The sequence below is a fragment of the Maniola jurtina genome, chromosome 20, assembly GCF_905333055.1.
Source record: "Maniola jurtina chromosome 20, ilManJurt1.1, whole genome shotgun sequence".
Classification (NCBI taxonomy): domain Eukaryota; kingdom Metazoa; phylum Arthropoda; class Insecta; order Lepidoptera; family Nymphalidae; genus Maniola; species Maniola jurtina.
This window is the reverse complement of record NC_060048.1, coordinates 9,748,565-9,770,417: the sequence shown is the minus strand read 5'-3', so window position 1 is coordinate 9,770,417 and position 21,853 is coordinate 9,748,565. Positions and strand designations below refer to the sequence as shown.

General features: G+C 34.5%; 1 protein-coding gene across 1 annotated transcript in view; it reads left to right on the top strand.

Moving 5' to 3' along the window:
* The first annotated feature begins 183 nt into the window (after window positions 1-183).
* Window positions 184-21,853, top strand: part of LOC123875656 — a 43,208-nt gene continuing 21,538 nt past the window's right edge. The window contains exon 1 of the mRNA XM_045921617.1: window positions 184-584. Coding sequence (XP_045777573.1) covers window positions 380-584 — 205 coding nt within the window. The 5' untranslated portion in view covers window positions 184-379. The remainder of the gene's footprint in view (window positions 585-21,853) is intronic.

Below are 21,853 nucleotides of genomic sequence, written 5' to 3'. Positions count from 1 at the left end.
TTGTCTCCGAGATGAAAGTTACATCTGTACCAATTTTTCATAAAAATATTTGCTAGGATTGGCTAGGATCTTTGACAAAGTACAATCTCTACAATTATCCTGCGACGTATCTAAACAAGCCCTTGAAAGGAACCTGTCTCATTTCAGGACGCGAGTTATCCGAGGCATTCAACCTTTCATATACCGGCAGAACGATCTTGGTTCAACACAATAATATAGCGAATCGACGCGCGCGCACGTATGTAGGCGGCGAAAACGGCGCGAAATTTAACCCGCGAGATATGTGAACGATTCTAATTTGACAGCTTAAATATTTTTTTTTTATTAAGTATATGTATTTTTTTTCTTGGTTCTTATAAGGATTTAGTACTTTTAAACAATGAAGTTAATAGTGCTGTGCTGTGCATGTGTCTTGACAGTGGTGGGACAGGATATCGAAGCGATGCGGAAACTGCCCAAGTATGACTCGAGATATGACTATTTAGATGTAGACGGGCTTTTTAATAGTAAACGGCTAGTGAGGAACTATGTGGACTGTTTGATTAATGGACAAAGGTGCACGCCTGAAGGAAAAGCGCTGAAAAGTGAGTAATAAATATAAAGATTTTAATAAATAAACTAGGCGATGGCCGCGACTTCATCGCGTGGATAATGGATATAGTTAAAAAAAATCCCGTGGAAACAAACTTTCTGGGATAAAAGTAGTCTATATCCGCCTCCAGGATACAAGCTATCCCTATATTAAGTACCTATATGACGACCGCAATTTCATCTATGTGGATTTAGATTTTTTAATCCCGTGGAGACTCTTTGGTTTTCCGGGATTAAAAGCCTATGTCCTTCCCCGGGTGGTAAATTTCATCAAAATCGGTTGAACGGATGGGCCGTTAAAAGCTATAGCAGACAGACAGACAGATATACTTTCAGATTTACATTATTATTATTTAGTATAGATAAATACAGATAAAGATTTGAATTATGAGATCCAGGTCAATTTCTTTTAAACAAAAACATTTCACACATTGTACCCATATATTTTGGCCAATTATAATAGTGATTTGGTTACAATACGTGCATAATCTTATCATTATATACGACATGCGTGAGAAGGCTATTAAATCTATATTTACATACTAAACACTATTATAATTTTATCAAAGAATTTGCCTCTATTTTTTGTTTGTTATTTTTTGTCACCTATCGATGGCTTCAAAACAAACACGAGCTAGATAAATACATGTAGAAAAACATTTTAGCATTAATTTTTATGTCGAGATAAAATAAAGGATTCCTGCATCTTGTGTATGTGTGTGAGTGTGTGTGTGTGTGTGTGTGAGCGTGTTTTTGGCACAATTTCCGCACCTAAACAGATCATTAGCGTTTACCGTAAAATGACCGACGTCCTAGAAAAATTAACACTTAAAAATAACATATTAAGTCTAAGCGAAGTTTTGTATTACAATTCAATACAAATTCAATACAAATACAATTCTAAGAATACTAAAATGAAAGTACATTAATGCTGGCAACGGCCCTGGGTAGGTACAATTTTTTATTCAGTCAGATATCTACCCCAAGTATGATGTTAGTTTTAATTTACCACTAGTTTAATAAAAGTAAATAGATCTCAAATGAATAATAAAAAAAATTACGAGCCATTTCACCGCGTTTAATAGCCTCAACAGAAGGGCTGGCTCATTTTTTGCGCAACGGATCAGCCTGACTGGCCAGCGTGGAAATGCAGCCAGTATTCTTGGCACCATTTATGATGATTTGGATAGTAATTGGATAAGGCTAGCTTTAAGTTTTATTGTATAACATTTTCAATTTAAAAAAAAATTAACTGGCGAAAACTGACAAAGTTACGTCAACCTATCGAAGGGTATACAAACTCCTCATCAGAGAAGAAACCCACAAAAAGTCGGCGGGATAATCCCAATATTCCAAAAATATGACGTAGATATTTATAGATGGATGTTTAAATTCCAATAAATCAAAATGCGAAAACCATATAATTTCATATGCAAAAGGTGTCAAAATTGCTATAAGGAAAATTAACAATTTTATCTTAAGTTCAAGTTTAATTAGTTAGCTAACGTGAGAAAAAACCGGTATTAAATATCCAAATACAAAAACTCCAGATGGACATAAATCCCTACTATTATAAAATTTTAATATATTGCATGTATGTATGTAATTATAGTACGTTTACTGTTTGTGCATCACGCAAAAACATTTGGAAGTAGGTAGGTACGAGTACCTACCTAATAAGACAAATTTTTTACAAGTTTTGAAAACTTACCTACAATAATTATGTGGTTTACACGATGTTTTTCATACTACATAATGAATTTTGATCACATTTAGACAAATCCTTACCTACTTCACGAAGATTAATAAAATTATTACATGCAATTTTAAGCCATTATATTATATAGGGTCTGAAAGGCTCACATCCCATAAAGTTTCTCATATTCATTCAAAATATACTAGACGGACGAACACAAAAAATTAAATTTTCAAAGTAAGTAAGTGGGGTATATGAAAGGGCTTTAACTGTACATTCTTAAACAGATTTTTATTTATTTTTACGCATTATAGTTTTTGATTTATCGTGCATGTCGTAAATGTCGAAAAAATACCCGAGTAAGGAACCCTCAGTGCGCGAATCTGACTCGCACTTGGCCGGTTTTTTTTTTATATTTTGTCTGGATATGTGTACATCTGGAACCAGAGAACCTATCTTATGATTTATATAATAATGGCATTATCTGTAAACCAATCATATTAGGTAATATAGGAAATATCGAGGGCAATAATTTTATGTCACGACTCACAACCCTTGCGTTTCCGTAAAAGATAGAAAGGTCACCCATTATATTATTCTATAGAATACTTTCCATGTGTACTGCTTGATTAAAGTTTAGTATAGGCATAATACATAAGAAAATCAATGTTCGATGCCGAGTTCTTGTAAGTAATGACTAATGAAGCAAGATTCTCGATTTAGAAAAATCCTTCAACGAAATGTTTTAGAATGGGCTAATTCGTAAAATCAAAACTGTTTCGTATTCAAATTTATCGTGTATTTCACAATGAAGCATTCACATATTTTAAAGTGCAAAATTTCAATATGACAAGGTCGCGCGAAGATTACTAATATGATGTTGAGTCAAGGGTTTATTTTAATAAATAAACTTCCGAAGAGTATAAAATAGAAATGAGAATATTGAGAACGTCTCTTGGATGCTTTTAAAAGAGTTGTTGTTCTAAACTGGCTCAGGTCTTGTCTGGTGGACGGTTTCGGCCGTGGTTAGTTACAACTCTACAGGTAACGCCGTGCCACCAAGCGATAGCGTTAGAGTACCACCACTACCACCACTAACCACCGTCAAAGGTTTACTTCTCAACGAAAACAAATTCTAAGATACTACCATAGACAGTAGTCTGTCTTAATTTATAAACAGAATAGTTGTTGTAATAATAGTTCCCAGTTCTCCATTTATAGATCAACTTGTTTTACCTGTGACTTCGTTCGCGTAATTTATAGTAGGCTAGGTATTATTATGGGAGTAATGTAGCTATCAGTGAAAGAATTTTTAGAATCGCAGCATAGACCCCTTCATCCAAACTTACAAACCTTACCTCTTATATATAATTTCTTGAGAAACTCATAATATTATTTATTATATGAGTGTTTCTCATGAATCCATTCTCATAAATTCTCAGGAAACCTCTACGTATTGGAACTATTTCCTCGTGCCAGCTTCAATAAGTCCCAAGCTTCTTCCCGTGCGATTAAATACGTTCGGAGCTTATTGATATCTCCTTGTTACGAAATCCAAGAGACGTTGAACCTTCTCCGCTCGTTTATTAGTATCAGTAACAGGTTCTCCATATTACAACCTCAACCACGCTTTGAATTCATTTTGTCGATAGTATTGCTGAAACTGGTTTCTTTTATTCTAATCAAATCATAGTAAATGATAAAATACAACTCATTTAAATAACTTTATTAATATTGTTTTATAATTAGGTACCTACCAGCTACCTATTACAATCCGAATATCAGTTTCTTTTTGAAGGGTCAATTATATTATATCGATCTGTCTAAAAATTCAGGAGCTTAGAGTTCTATTAATGATTAACGAATATACTTTTATTTTACACCACAAAATTAATATTATGTAGATAGGTACTTAATTGATTTTAGAATTTGATTTAGAATGCAACGCAAATACTTGATAATATTATAGGAGGCGATCGATGTTAGAATGGGTACAAACATCTAAATAAATTATATTTACATATGTTTGTATAGGATAGTATAATAACATGATAATAACAGTATTAATTCAAGTAAAGCGTTCCAATGTCTACAGATCAATTAGAACGCAGATAAAATCTTAGCTGACAATCTTTTGACGTGACAACGTCTTATAATTCGATAGAGCCGGCAGCACGCACGAAAAAACATGACTCATGCGGCGTTACCTCGCTCTGAGGCGTTCCATGTAAGGCTTGAAGTGCAAGCGAGAGCGCGGAACGAGTGACAAAGAAGCACAATCGGCCTTTCTCGAATCGACAACTATCGTCAGTAAACCGACTTTACAGACAACCAATTTTTTATTTTAATCAATAAAACTGCCGTTTGCTACCCAATATTTGAGAGAATAAGTTAATGTTGTAATTTTTCAAGCTTTCACAAATACAGCAATAAAAATTAAAACAATATAATCACAGTTAGCTAAATTAACATAAAAACTTGTTTAATGCAATATACATAAATAATCAGGCGATAATGAACCGAGAAGAAAGCGTGTCTGCGAATTTATATCCTATCATAAGCTTTACTACTTATCATAGGTATTAATTAATTTAAACGGTACCACTGGCCGTCGTCAATAGTTAACAAGAAGTTGGTAGGTAAAATTAATTAAGGTAACCTACTATTGCCACTGAACTTTTCTAATCAAAGATTATTAACCTAGATGGTTGCATGCAGTTAGCGCTTTCGGTTCTTAATAATGACGACCGCTAAAGGATAGTGGTACTACCTAGAACCCCCTCAAACAGTAAACCCGTCAACCACTAGACTATCATATTTATCATATTATAATATCATTATTTTATTTAATATCATAGTTATCATATTTTCTATTAAATGATAGGTATCTTATTTATTTATTTATTTATTGACAACCAAAACAGATTACAATAATGATTTTAACCTAATTCTTAAATTACTACATTTTGACTTTATTATGATAGATTTGTCATCTTAACAATACAACATAAGTTAAGAATAAGAAAACCCAGCCAAGTGCGAATCGGACTCGCACTCTAAGGGTTCCGTACCATCGTATAAGAAATAACACTTTTTAAACATCGCGGTCGCTTTGAAATTTTTATTATTTTGTTGTTATAGCGGCAATAGAAATACACTTTGTGTGAAAATTTCAATTCTCTATCTCCTACGATTCACAAGATACAGCCCGCCGACAGACAGACGGGCGGACAGACGGACAGACGGACGGATGGGCGGACAGCGGAGGCTTAATAATAGGGTCCCGTTCGGATACAGAACCCTAAAAACCACAGCAAAATACGTAACATCGCCTATGTAATCATGTCAAAAAGTTCCAGTCCAGTTATATTATTTCTTGTTCATTGGCGAAATCGTGGATGCTTGTGAAGTCGTGAAAGTTAATCACTTACATCGGAAGAGGGGATGTATATTGTGCTCGTATATTTTGTCGTTCCGGCTTTTCTGAGTACCGGTTTTGCTTTTGTACAAGATTTGCTACTTGTTGAAGCCGAGCTATGTTCTAACTACCTTCGATTTTGATCGAGTTAGGTAATGATAGGCTTCTGGCTAGCTCCATATTAGTAACAGTTAGATGAACCATAGGTATGTCTGTCGGCACCATATATTATCATGGTCTTTAGTTTAGTTAGGAGAACATTTTTACAAACCTTTTGCGTAAAACACAAATGCGTACTCAGCCTGACAACCACCACTTTCACGATAATTTTGATACAAATATCCTATTTGAAAAATTGCTTGTTTACCCCAAAGTTTTATGTGCAATGTTATTATGTCTACTGGTGCGATTTTAATTTACTTTTAGTCTCCTTAGTTGGAAGCAGACAGGTTTCCTGATCAAATCAGTTAGAAGAAGCTAAGTGGAAAAGGCCTTTTAGAAAAGCGGGCTATGGCAATTATTGGGATAAAAGGGTGAAGAAGAGGAAGGCATAGAAATTAATGAAGGAAGGAAGGAATAGTTTGAAGAAGACTTCAAGTCTGTTAAAGGGCTATAACTAATCTACCACAGTAAATTTTGCCGTGCCACTTACTTAGTTACAACAACGTTGCAATGTCACGCATGGTGTCTTCCGGCCTTGAGTGCTGATTTCAATGTATTAATCACTTCAGCTACTATAAATACCTTTTTTGCTAGAAAATACGTATGTTTTGTGATAAAAGCCATTTAAGTAAACAGAAACTTACCTAATAAATTAACAAAACACATTTGAACATTCTGGTAACTTTTAAAAAACCGGCCAAGTGCGAGTCTGACTCGCGCACCGAGGGTTCCGTACTCGGGTATTTTTTCGTAATTTTGCACGATAAATCAAAAACTATTATGCATAAAAATAAATAAAAATCAGTTTTAGAATGTACTGGTAAAGCCCTTTCATTATGATACTCTACTTGATATAGTTATCTTACTTTGTTTTAAACACATTTTAACTTTTTTTTTAATGATGTAACCACAAATTCATGGTTTTCGGAATTATTCCTTTACTTGTGCTATAAGACCTACCTATCTCCCAAATTTCATGGTTCTAGGTCAACGGGAAGTACCCTATAGGTTTTCTTGACAGACACGACGGACGGACGGCCAGACAGACAGACAACAAAGTGATCCTATAATGGTTCCGTTTTTCCTTTTGAGGTACGGAACCCTAAAAATACAAATAGGTAGAATATGAGATTTAATTATTTGAATTAATTTATACCTGTAATTACGAAACTAATTAAGAAAAATTAACCTAAAGACTTATAATTACAGCGTGTCTGTAAACTTGCCCAAAACCACTGATTATTACGTTAAGTTATTAAACTTGACCTTAAAGCAGAACTGTTTGTGAAAGAACAATGAGATAAATATTATGATAATAATATTATGTCTAATATTATATATTCATAATTCCGCGCCGTATAAATACTTGCTTTTTTTATTGGATTCTTATAATTTGCAGGGATTTAGGTCTCGTTTAGGAATTTCCAAACGCCACGGTCTAGCACTACCTGAATCCAGCGGCTCCCTGCGATTCGTTTGAAAGTTGCGCCTTAACAGGGCTCTCTCCGTCACTCGTTTCATACAATCGTAGTTCCAATTTCATTTGAATATTAAGCAACCAAAGTCCATGAAATTTTGCAGACATATTCTAGAAACTAATATCTATGTCTGTGGTTTTCCAGATTTCTGTTAAAATATTCGGTTTCAAAGTTACGCGGTCTTAAAAATTTTCATAAAAATCTTTGAGCCCCTGTAATTTTAAAACTACATATTTTTTAACCCCCGACCCAAAAAGAGGGGTGTTATAAGTTTGACGTGTGTATCTGTGTATCTGTGTGTCTGTGTGTCTGTGTATCTGTGTATCTGTGTATCTGTGTATCTGTGTATCTGTGTATCTGTGTATCTGTCTGTGGCATCGTAGCGCCTAAACGAATGAACCGATTTTAATTTAGTTTTTTTGTTTGAAAGGTGGCTTGATCGAGAGTGTTCTTAGCTATAATCCAAAAAAATTGGTTCAGCCGTTTAAGAGTTATCAGCTCTTTTCTAGTTTTCTTGTTGAAAAGAAGGTTAGATAATCGTTAGGTTCTTAATATTATGTCAATTGACAAATGTCAAGCTGTCAAGATGGACGTTGCCTAAATACATAATTATTTATTTGAAAATGATGTTTTGGAAAACTCAAATACTTTGGATCGTCGGGGGTGTTATAAATTTTTAATTTACACTTGTAGAAAAATCTAAAACACCACAGACATAGATATTAGTTTCTAGAATATGTCTTCAAAATTTCATGGACTTTGGTTGCTTAATATTCAAATGAAATTGGAACTACGTTTGTATGAAGCGAGTGACGGAGAGAGCCCTCTTAAAGTTGAGGTCTCCATTCCAGCACTTTGGGATCCCAGCATCTATTGGTTCTTCGAACTCTGTGCCTTGTCCATTACAATTTCAGCTTCGCAACCCATTTAGCTGTCGGTTATACCTACTCTGCCAAAGTAATGGCAGATATTGGGAGAATTTTTGTATTACAGAAAAGGGCATTACGCGCAATTTATAACTTAAAACCACGCGATTCACTTCGAGAAAAATTTAAGGAAATAGGTATCCTTACCGTAGCCTCTCAATATATTTACAACAACATAATTTTTGTAAGACAAAATATTCTTAGTTACAAGAAGGTTGGCGATCTACACAACAGGCTGACTAGACACCGTAACAGGCTTGCGACTCCTACGCTCCGTCTCAGGAAGGTCCAAAAGTCATTTGTGGGAATGGGTATAATCTTCTATAACAAAATTCCTCAGTCAATTTTGGACTTGCCTTTACACAGGTTCAAAAAATCTATTAAAAATATGCTCCTGAGAAAAGCATATTATACTATCGAAGATTATGTAAATGATAAAAAAGCGTGGATTTGAACTTCGATTCGCTCCAGCAATGCGCAGGACTTCAATTGCTTTTATACATGGCATAATATTGTATATCAAATCTTTGAAAAGAGCAACCGCCGAGTTTCTTGCTGGTTCTTCTCGGTAGGAAAGGCATTCCGAACCAGTGGTAGATGCTTTTGACGATTCGAAAGAACTTGTAAAAGTCTAATTGAATAAAAACATTTTGAATTTTGAATTTTGAATTTTTTTTTAATCGATAGCCTTGACCGATAGCAAAACGATAATGTCGTAAATTCTTGTACGGTCTATCTAGCTTTGGCGCTGTTTTGTTTTTATTTTACTTTATTGGAACCATCAAAAGAATTAAACGCAAAAAAATAACATGATGATATAGCCATATAGGTGTTAAGACCTTCACATAATTCAATTCCAATTTTATTATAGCCCTAGGTGGTTCTAATCATTATTTTATTATTAGGTAATAGGTACCTATTGATATAACAGTTCAACATTTACTCTTTACTCTCATTGGTTAGAGTTTGGGAAGCAGATTAACGACTAAGTAGGTACCTACTGAAAGCAGATCTTATTAATTTTATTAGTTTTCTTAGTAAAACTAAAACAGAAGAAAGGGAGTTCATGAGTTCATCAGTTATTCAGGATATGGGATAGCATTCCAATCCGCTTCGCTGTAGGAAGTTCTAGTCTATGACTTAATGGTGAGTAAGTGGTTTTCTAAGAAAGTTTTCCTATAAATCGTATCAGCTTATTGATGAACCGCGCATAGAATACTTAAACACTCATCGCTTGACCTTGTGTTATCTGTGTCACGTAGCGGGTCTCTAGTGAAAATGTAAACAATGCCCGCATAGTGACGGTTGCTAAACTGCGGGAATCCAGATTTCTAGAACATTTCACTTTTTAATTATAAACATCTGCGGGCTAATTGTAATAATAGAATCGTTGGAATATTGCACATTGTGTTGATTTTACCCACGGCATTTCATTAAGCGTCATATCATAAGGTCAGAGTCGTTCAGCAGGCGATCAAGAGAACTATTCTTGGAGTCTCTGTACGTGATCAAATCTGAAATGAGGAGATCCGTAAAAGAATCAGAGTAATCGGCATAGTTCAGCAGGTTGCCAAGATGAATTGGTAATGGGCAGGACAGATAGTTCGAAAAAACCGGCCAAGTGCGAGTCAGACTCGCGGCACTGAGGGTTCCGTACTCGGGTATTATACATAAAAATAAATAAAAATCTGTTTTAGGATGTACAGGCCTTTCATATGATACCCCACTTGATATAGTTATCTTATTTTGAAAATTGAAACACATTTTAATATTTTTTTTAATGATGTAACCACAAATTCGCGGTTTTCAGATTTATTCCTGTACTTGTGCTATAAGTCCTACCTACTTACCGAATTTCATGATTCTAGGTCAACGGGAAGTACCCTATAGGTTTCTTAACAGACACGACGGACAGACAGACAGACAGACAACAAAGTGATCCTATAAGGGTTCCGTTTTTCCTTTTGAGATACGGAACTTTAAAAAACGGATAGACATTAGAGTCCCAAGGTTGAGGCGACGAAAACCGTAGTACGATAGAGTTAAAAATCTTAATAATTAGAATGATCTTTTAATATACGAGCTAGCTCTCATAAGATCAAGGCAAAAACGAATACACAGTCAGGAAACATTTTACACGCGGAACACTTCTTTGAAATCTAAAACAAAAAATAAATTATATAGCTACATGATATCTTTGCTGCATTCTTAAGACGTCTAGGTATGTAAAAATCTAATAGCGCATTTTTTATTGCATAAAATAGCATCTGGAGAAGCTAAAAAGCTATAAAATATAATTAGAATGATCTTTCAATACATATAAATACTAACTAAGTAGCTCTGTTAAGATCAAGGCAAAAAACTAATACACAGTCAGGAAACGTAATATAGGCGGAGCACTTGTTTGATATCGGAGACAAAAAATAAATTACAGACATGATATCTTTGCTGCAGTCATAAGACCGGTTACATTATAAGCAGAGCGGGGCTGCTATGTTGCTAACTAAGCTGACCAGCCCTGGCTTTGCCCAGGTGGAATTTTTCTCCGGTGGATATACCAATAGATAGACACACATACAGACAGACAAACTCACTTTTGCATTCACAAAATTAGTATGGAAGTATGGATGTAGATTTTATCGTCGATCGCTCTAATAGGTAGCAAATGAACTGTTTTGAGAACTTGAACTGGAATCATCCGTGTATGGCCGGTTTGATTCTGCGCAAAAGTTTTTATTTATATCACAGTTTCCTGCTTTAGCATATACCTACATTAAAATTACGTTTATTACTTACTTACTCGTAATAAGATTACATACCTACTTAGTAGCCCGGTACTACATAAATTCCCAACAAGCCGAAAATTTTACAAAAAGGAATTTATGTAATTTCACTCTTGGTTTTTGGTTTAATTTGACCGGGCTATAGGTACAATCTTGTTTGTGCCAGAACAAAATCTTTTCGGGCAATGTTCAATGTTGAAAGATTTTTGTTTACTCTACTTAAATAAGTATTAGTAAGTATTCTAAAATCGACGTTAAAATATCGAAGACTTAAGCGGACTAAGCCTTTTGAGCCAGTAGCTTATGAGATGCATTATGACCGATACACAGGGTGTAACCAGAGCGCTAGCAAAATCTTAGCGTTATTATTATACTACCTAATTCGAACCGCTAGGATATGGAACGCCCTTCCGGCGTCAGTTTTCCCTTCCACCTATAATATGGGTACCTTCAAGTCAAGAGTGAATAGGCAACTTCTAGGCAAGCGCGCTCTATCTTAGGCTGCATCATCACTTGCTAGCAGGTCTGATTGCAGCCAAGCGCTAGTCTATATAATTAAAAAAAAAAAACCTTAACACAATCCAATGCCAATAACCATTTGCCTTTTCTTGTAATTTTAGTGATTTAGTATTTTTCAAACCCGCATTGTATAGCGTGCAAAACTCGGGCCAATGTCCTTCGACGCGGAATTGACTTCGAGTGACCTATTTACGGAACGTTCCTTGACCCCTAGCGTCAGTCAGATGTTTTATTTGCAATATATTGTGAACTTTTAAAACAATATAGATTTTTATTTTATTTTTCGTAGTTTGTTTATGGTATCTTATCAGTAATCATCAGTACTATCACCTGTCTTCGCTTTTGCTAGTGTTCTGATTACACTTTGTGTTATGTAGGTATGAGTAGGTACTAATCTTAAATTCTAAAGTCGTACTCCATAATTGGTTTCTACATGACATCACTCCGGAAAGTGTCGCTTCACGGTACGGTAGGTAGAGTTATGAAGTTTCTATGGCTCATCAAGTAGGCTCATACCTCAACAATTACTATTACTATTGAGCCTTAAAAAAAAAGATTCCGACGAATTGAGAACTTCCTCCTTTTTTGGAAGTCGGTTAAAAAGTTGAATGAAAGCATAATCTTTCTTTGTATATGTAGGTAAATATTATCTAGGTCTATAAAGTGTCATTTTCACCATTAATAGTGCGTCCTTTTCACTTTAATACAATTGACCAAGAGAGACCCCCTATGTTAAGCTCGACTCCCAGAACAAGGTATAGGTAGTATTTACTTACTTACTGAAAATTGGAATCTTTGACACCTGAACAATCTGTAAAAGTTGCGTTTTATTTTGTTGTATATTAAGTGTTGTATTAAAAATACTCTTCTAAAATTAACAATATTAACATAATATAATATTATTACCTATATTAAATCGCCAATCGACGAAATATTAGCTTCAAGTCTATAGATAACCTGTACTGTAATGCATCGTACAGACACAGACCTACTCGTTCTTTGATTACGCAAACTAATTGTGTTTGTCTATTCTAAACTAATAAATTACAAATTAGAGCGCCGCAAAATAAACTTATTTACTGCAAGTACAGTTAGCATCGGTTATGATAAGTGGCTTTTTATCACACTTATTAAAAAAAAATAGTAATTAAAAATTAATAGTTCTAGTCATTAACACATTAACTGACACTTATAAAAGTTGTTATAATATTTACTTATTTAAATTAACTTTTACGGTAAAGATTTAATATTTACATTTTAAGTGAATTACATATTTTGTTGACCGTTTCTTATCATTCATATGACGTAGCAGGTACTTGTGAACCTTTATAATAAACTTGGAAACCATAAAAATTTAATCCTGATACCTACCTAGGTTTAAATTAAATCTGTATAACAATACAAGTGTAAATTAAAAATTTATAACACTCCCGACAAGTGAAGGTTACAGTAACTAGAAAAGAGCTGATAACTTTCAAATAGCTGAACCGATTTTCTTGAATTATAGCTAAGAACACTCTAGATCAAGCCACCTTTCAAACAAAATACACTAAATTAAAATTGGTTCATTAGTTTAGGAGCTACGATGCCACAGACAGATACACAGATACACACGTCAAACTTATAACACCCCTATTTTTTGGGTCGGGGGTTAAAAATCCCTTTGCGGCATTGCGGCCTTCATCGGACGCTAGAGATAATTAGTTATTTTCGTATTCTCTCTGACATGATCTCCTCATTTCGGGTCTCATCCCCCCAGGTAAAGTCCTAATATATGCTTCTCCATAGATCGTTGAGCGACTTTTTTATGGACAAGTCCGTTTGTCAGTGTGCACGTTTCAACACCATAGGTGATGACGGGAAGGACACACTGGTTAAAGACTTTCGTCTTCGAGCACTGAGGAATTTAATAATATACTACAAATAATATATTGAAATGTTGAAAACGAATTCCGTTCATTTCCCAATCACATTTACATACTCGTATGATTAGGAAAGTGTCGACATTGAATAAATGTTTTGAGAGAGCTTTTACATAATTTATTACCTACTGGCTAATGCCACAGTATGAAGAGAGACACAGTAGACCTTCGCCTATGACGACCACGACGACCTTTCAACATAGGTCCCTAACTACGTAGGTAAAACACCGCCAAATTCCAAACTACGGGCTTGTAGATATTGAGAATTTCTTAACTAAAAATTCCAATACCTAGCAAGTTTTTTGGCCCGACCCGGGAATCCAACCCAGGACCTCATCACCTGCAGACATGCTAACAACTAGACCAACGAAGTGCTGAGGTTGAGATCTATAGGGCGCACTTTGACTTTGCTCAGACTTGTTGACTTTGCTCAGACTTGAGACACTGATAAAACGAGACAGCCTTATTATAGCTGGCATACATCTGTCTCGTTTTAACTGAAACTAAGTCTGAGCAAAGTCAAAGTGTGCTCTATAAATCTCAGCCTGAATCACACTAATATTATAAAGGCGAAAGTTTGTGTGTATGTGTGTGTGTGTGTTACTCCTTCACGCAAAAACTACTGGACGGATTTGGCTGAAATTTGGAATGGAGATAAATAATATCCTGGATTAGCACATAGGCTACTTTTTATCCCGGAAAATCAAAGAGTTCCCACGGGATTTCGAAAAACCTAAATCCACGCGGGTGAAGTTGCGTGCATCGGCTAGTATTTACTAATTACTAAAATACATTTTACCGTCACCTCGGTTGCCTATCAAGAAACATTCATTTTGCTGACAACTGTACTCATGCCTAGCTACAGCTTGCGGTTTTGCTCACGTGTCTGTGGTTGGCTGTAAATAACCTTGCACATACGATTGGCTTGCAATAAATATAAAGTGCACATCGCTGTATAAATTATACAATGTACGGTTAAATGTCTTTGAACCGACCCAATTTTGGTTAACCACTCGTCGCAGAGTTCAAAGTGGCTTGTTTAACCATTGTAATGAATAAGTTTCATCAACTTTATAACCTATATATACTACCTCATTTCACCCGCGTGGATTTTGGTTTTAAAAATCGTCTCTCGTGGATTTTTCTAATTCGAAGAACGATTATAATGGTCTATATTATAAGTTTAATATTAAGGCCGCTGCCAATGCAGTATGCATGGTGTAAAGAGTTGAGCATTGATGAGTCAGTCAATGAGTCAGGACTTTTATTTTTATATAGGTATGTGCAGGTAGAGAAAGCAGTGTAGAATGTAAATACAGCACAAAAGAGACAAGTAAAAGAAATCACGACCAACCTTTCGGTTGGTCGTGATTTCTTTCAAATCACTCAAACAAATCACTCTTCTTAATTATACTAATAATAAGTGTACACAGTTTACAAGTATTAATAATTGTAAAGGCAAAATGTCACACTTGTACAGTTACACCTACTTACACTTTGACAGCATGAATCACTGCACATACAATATAGTTCGAGAGAGCATAGGATTTTGTGAGGAGGTGCTTGATAAAGCTGAATGTTAGTTAACTATAGCTATTCCCAGAGTATGGCAGACTAAAGCTGCAACTTGCCATCTTTTTTCGCAAACGTATCAGAAAAACTTAATGAAAATTTTAACTTGACAGCGCTTGTTTTACTAAGTCGTATTACCTATATGGTGTAACATTTGTCAAGCTAAATTGATTAGATATAATAATTCTGACTAGATTTTATGCATAGGTAGGCAGGTGTATTTAAAAATATTTGGAAATGTCCCCCAATTAGGTATTGGTAAACATTATAAAAATTAGAAATAGATGAATACTTACATCATCATTAACTCTTACTCAATACCATCTAACATTTTTAAATTGTAAAATCACCATGGACTAGTTGGCAGATCTAATTTTCAATACCTATAACTTAGGAGAATCACCTATATCAAGCCCCTCTTCAAAATTTTAACCAGCTCTTGGTCCAATGTTTGTAAAGCTACGGGTGATAAGTGACGAGTAAACTGTAAAGTGTTTGTTAGCTCGCACTTCGCACGATTTCCCGTCGCGTCGCGTATCATTCATCCTACGACACAGTCATTGTTTACCTTTCTTTTGCCGAGGACACCGAGGTCACACAAATATCGGTCACTTGCGATAGAGTTCGGTGAACTCATGTAGGCGTATCTAATGAATAAGGCTTTAAGAGAAGTAACCCTAGCGCGCTACCCATAGCTTTCCATTCAAGCGTAGTTTGTTTGTCAAACACAATGAAATTTTGTAGACAGGTTTTGGAAACAAATAAGTATGTGTCAGTAGTTTGTTAGATTTCCGTAAAAATGTGTAGTTTCAAAGTTATGCTGGCTCAAAAATTTGTATATAGGTAAATCTTTGAACCCGCGAAACTCTACGCTTGAACTCAAACGAGCAGGCGGGTCACCTGATGTTAAGTGATTGCCGCCGTCCATGAACTTTTGCAGCACCAGAGTACCGCGCCGCGCCGATGAGTTGCCGGCCTTTCAGGAATTTGTTGGTCTTGAATAACCTCACATTGTAATCTAGTGGGAACACCGCCAGTGGGAGTTGAGTCCGCACTTTGTATGTGCGTGGAAAAAAGGATCTGGCACAACAGGCGCGGTCGAAGTGCACCAGGCACCCAGGCGGTGAGGGTGAAATTGCTTGCGGCCGTGTCTACAATGTCTACAAAATTTAATTCAGCTTGATTGTTGATGTTCAAATGAGAACCAGACTACGATTCTATGAAAAGTCTAAGTTTCCAAAATCACAATTCCGATTTTCAGATATAAATTATTAATTTTTTTCGAATTAATCATATATAACATTACATTAGATTAAAGTTGTATTTATAAAAATAAAAATAAGCTAAATAAATTTTATTTTTTTAAATACGCTTTATGTAAAAATGAGAGCAATCAACGCACTCAAAACTACATTTTTGTAAAAGTCAAATCTAAAAACCACCATTGTGATTTTCAGATATAAATTATATATTTTTCTGAATTAATCATACATCAGATTCAAGATTAGATTAAATTAGATTCAAGTTTTGCTAATAAAAATAAAATGAAAATTACATTTTGAATAAGCTAATATAAGGAAAAATGTGAGCAAATAGACATCAACGCGCTCAAATCACTACATTTTTATAGAAGCCAAATAAATTACTTGTAAAATAAAAAAAGATAACATAAATGAATTATCAATAAGACACACCTTTTTTTAAGTATAAAATTAATTTTATGTCGTAATAGCCGTATAATCTATGAACCGGATTTTAAGATCAATATTATAAATCTATTATTATATAGATAACACGGAGAACATAAAATAATATAAGCATCATATGATTATATTCAAATTATAATATCACATGTTGATGTAAATACATATTATTTAAATAATATGCAGTACCAGTTAACCTTTACGAATTACTGTAAACTAAGTTATCATCTGTGTTATATAAGTAGAAATTATAACTAGAAAAGAATGATGTAATAGGAACTTAATATTATAATGTTTAGACGTGAATACAAATAAGAAATATGATATAAGAAGGAAAGTTGAAATGTAAGAATAGTTATAAATTTAGCTCGTAGCTTTAGTTTTAAGTTACGTAATTAATTATTATCACCACTATATCGTACAAAAACAATTTCGACCATCAAAAGGAGTACAATTGTACCTACTTTGAAATTTATGATTTTGACTTTGACTTTTGACTTTGATTTATACTTAGTTTCTAAAACCATATTATTTACGCTAGGTATGAGTTTATGACAAGAGAAATAAATAAGTATGCGTAATGCATATACAGCGAGGTGCGTATACAATGCAATAATATAATTATTATACTAAGTAGTTATTAGTATTGCGGGCAGGCAGGTATACCTTTATATACTACTAGCCGATGCCCGCGACTTCGTCCGCGTGGATTTAGGTTTTTTGAAATCCCGTGGGAACTCTTTGATGTTCCGGGATAAAAAGTAGCCTATGTGCTAATCCAGGATATTATCTATCTTCATTCCAAATTTCAGCCAAATCCGTCCAGTAGTTTTTGCGTGAAGGAGCAAACTTTCGCCTTTATAATGTTAGTGTGATATACAAGATGAATTTTGCATTTTTCATACAAGCTATATTATATATATATATATAAGCTATTATATATATTATATAATATATATAATAGCTTTGGAACAAAAAACCAAGAGAGTTTTCGTGGAGTAATTATATTTTTTTAAATATAAAAACACAACAGAAAAATAGCTTTTTTAGGCAAAAAAGAACCAGTTTGGATCCATATGGAATTTTCCAACGTTTATAATATTACACCACTCGAAATATATAACTATATTGTACGGTTGTTTCCTTATTACCTATCTACATAAAATTTTAAAAAGAGACAAGAAATCGATACTAGGTATTTAGTATTTAAAAGCAAGGTCAACTCCCAAGAATCCAATAAATGGGGTTTTTTCTTTTCGCTATTCTATATCATCGGTTTTTGTTTAAATTCAAGTTTGATTTACCTAATAAGTAGCGTTTGGATTGATGAAATGATATGGCTTTATATGCTTACAACTAGATGACGCCCGCGACCTCGTCCGAACTACAAGAAACTATTTTCAGAGACCATCGGTGTCAATTCTGTTTTGTAATTCTAGTAAAAATCTTATAAGCGACACCCTTAGTAAAAATGGAGTTTTATTACAAGTGTAAATTAAAAATTTATAACAACCCCGACAAGACGAAGGTTACAGTAACTAGAAAAGAGCTGATATCTTTCAAACGGCTGAACCGATTTTCTTGGATTATAGCTAATCACTCTCGATCAAGCTACCTATCAAACAAAAAAAAACTAAATTAAGATCGGTTAATTAGTTTAGGACCTACGATGCCACAGACAGATACACCCGTCAAACTTATAACACCCCTCTTTTTGGGTCGGAGGTTAAAAATGGCCGATTACGACGACATCGACAGCACGATCTATCGATTAAAATAGGAAATCAAGTAAAAACTGATTTTATTACAACACGTTGTTACCATTTTTAAGCTTTTATTATATTCATAGATTTATATTTCTATTATAATATATTAAACGCGACAAAAAAAAAATAGAATAATACAATAAGTAAAGGAAATACAATCGAGATACATAGGATAATTATATATTACAATATTATCCATACTAATATTATAAATGCGAAAGTGTGTCTGTGTGTCTGTCTCTCTGTCTGTTACCTTTTCACGGCCCAACAGTGTAACCGATTCTGACAAAATTTGGTACAGGGTTAGCTTATATCCCGGGGACGGACATAGGTTACTTTTTATCCCGGAAAATCAAAGAGTTCCTGCGGGATTCCTAAAGACCCATCCACTTAACCGATTTGTATGAAATTTGGTACCGTAGTAGCTTGCGTTCCTATAATCGAAATAGGCAACTTTTTATGCCGGAAAATCAAACAGTTCCCACGGGATCTATAAAAATCTAAATCCACGCGGACGAAGTCGCGGGCATCCTCTAGTATATTATATTTTGTCCTTACGTTTGTTTTTTCAAGCATTCCCGCGGATTGCGATTAGATAGCCATGAAAACCTCAGGCACAATGAGCCTCGGCCCTCGACACTTTACAATGCTTTTCTTCTTTTTTTTTTAAGATAGAATTTTCTCACGCCTCTCGGCTATGTAATTACGTTCCTAATTATGACGCGGAAATATTTAAGCCATGCTTGTATATTTTATTTATTCATTTAATTTTTTAAAAGTTTTGTTGCTTAAAGGATTTGTATAATTTAATATCAACGTTTACTTATTATACTAATATTCAATGACAATATTCACAAATACTATAAATACAAGATAAAAACAAAACAAAAATGTCATTCAAATCACTGTAACGAGGCAGGGTGCCCAGAACGCTGACTGCGTTACCTCGTTGAATGGCTAGACTAATATTATGTTTATTCGAATATTATAAGATATGTGAAAGTATAACCTTGTATGTTTGTTACCTTTTGACACGGCTCAACCGCTATTCTATTATTGATCGGCACAGAAATAGTTTGCATCCTGGGAATGGACATAGAATACTTTATCCCGAAAAATCAAAGAGTTCCTACGGATATTTAAGAAAACCTAAATCCACGTTGGCATCAAAATTGCAGCTATTATGCAAGTATAGTGGAGATTAAAAAATATATATGTAACATATAATATATTAATAAATTACTGATTCTTCCGTAGATGTATTTTTAATTAAGTAGTATAAATTAGCAGTTTTGAACTTTCCTAGTATAGAATTGACGTGACAAAGAATTATCGGAATAAATAATGGATGGTTCGATACTCCCGAATAACAAGGAAATGCTTAAAATTCTTCGTCGCACTGGCCTACTCTATTATTTTTGGGCGAACAACGCTATGAGAATAATAAAAGGTGTGACGTAAACAATACGGTCTACGTGACTGCGAAAGGAAACATTTTTATCTTATTTTGAACATAATATTATTTCTTATTAAGCTCTACCAGAAATTTATTAGAAGTAGTTCAAATTATAAGTTTATTTTTCTTATGATAACTTTACTACCCATAATATAAATGCGAATGTGTTTGTTTGTTGGTTTGTTGATTGGTCCTTCAATCACGGCGCAACGAAGCCACGGATTAACCTGATTTTTGACATGGATATATTTGAAGACCTGAAGAGTGACATAGGCTACTTTTATCCTGGAAAATCAAAGTGTTCCCACGGGTTTTTGGAGATCTAAATCCATGTGGGTGAAGTCACGGGCATCAGTTAGTATTAAAATAATGCAAATTATAAATGCTTACCTACTAAGATCCATACTTAGAAAATGGACAAGTGTGTCGGTCTGTTACCGAAATTCTGAAAGCCGTCGCCTAAAAAGCCTCCAATCAGATTTGCATATTTAAAAATTATAGGTACAAGAGAATAGCTAAGATCAACTTTGCGTTTTATTAGCTTAAATTAACTTAGCTATTAAGGGCAAGCTTATAACACACAAGGAGCTTAGGTATTATATGTGCACGTGGCACAGAGGTGTAGGTATATTTAATACTTACACGTATAGTGCCCATGTACCGAAGCAAGCGTGCTATTGGTTATTTAGTATTATTAATCAATTTATATTCGCGTATGTGTACAACAGATACGTAAACAATAGTAAGTATGTTTTATTGATCTGTATAGCTATTAATAGCCGAGCATAGTTTATACTTTATAATAACTAGGTAATTAAACTTAATTACTAAGATTAACATTACGGACATAATATTAATAGTCATAATATAATAAATTATATCTGAAAGGTTATATGTATATACGAATTGTTTATTTGGGTTTGTACTCAAACCCAAATATAAACGATTCGTACGTTATTCCTTGATTAAAATGTAAAATAGGGAATTGGGAATTGCATACACAATAGTTGCCCCGAACGACATTATATTTCTTTGGCCGGCGCACTTGGCCGGTTTTTATTTCAGTACGATATACGTTATTCCATCATGCGATCTGATAAAAAAAAATAAGTATATAGGACAGATCATCATGATAATCATCAACCTATCACCGGCTTATTACTGAAAAAGTCTCCCCTTTCGATGAGAAGGGTGTAGGCCATAGTCCACAACCCTCACCAAGTCCGAAGTATGATTTGACTTTGATTTTGATTATGATTATGAAGAACTCGCAGGAATGCCAGTTTTTGTCACAGTGTTCTTCTTTACCGTTATAGCAAATGATAACTGAGTTACCTACCTACCTAATAGCTTAAGCGCACATGACTTAGAAAGTTAGAGGTGTGTGCCCGGGACTCAACCTGGACGGACCCCTGTATAGATGTTTTAAAACCACTCAAAGCCGCGCCTCCGCACCACTCCACTCCGCCTATGAGCCATCGCTCACAGACGGAGTGGAGTGGCCATGACGATGTGGCGCTCAGTCGTAGGTCGTGTTCTTGTTTGCTCCAGACTAATCTTTCCACATTCTTCAAAATTCAACTTATTATTAGCTCGAAGAAGCGGCCAGTCTTTAATTGAAAAAAAAAAAACGGCGCTAAAATGCCGTTCAAACCAGTTCGCTTGGAATATTCCAGATCCATGTATTTAAATAAAATAATATTATGTTTGCTGCAAAATATCAATAAACAGCTTCTATTTATGTCTTAAAATAATATTATTTTCTTGAAGACCCGTTCTTGTAACTATAATTCCGATTTTAATAGACAGTTAAACAGCCTATCAGCAATGATTGGCACTGTTGTATTTTAATAAAGGTTTT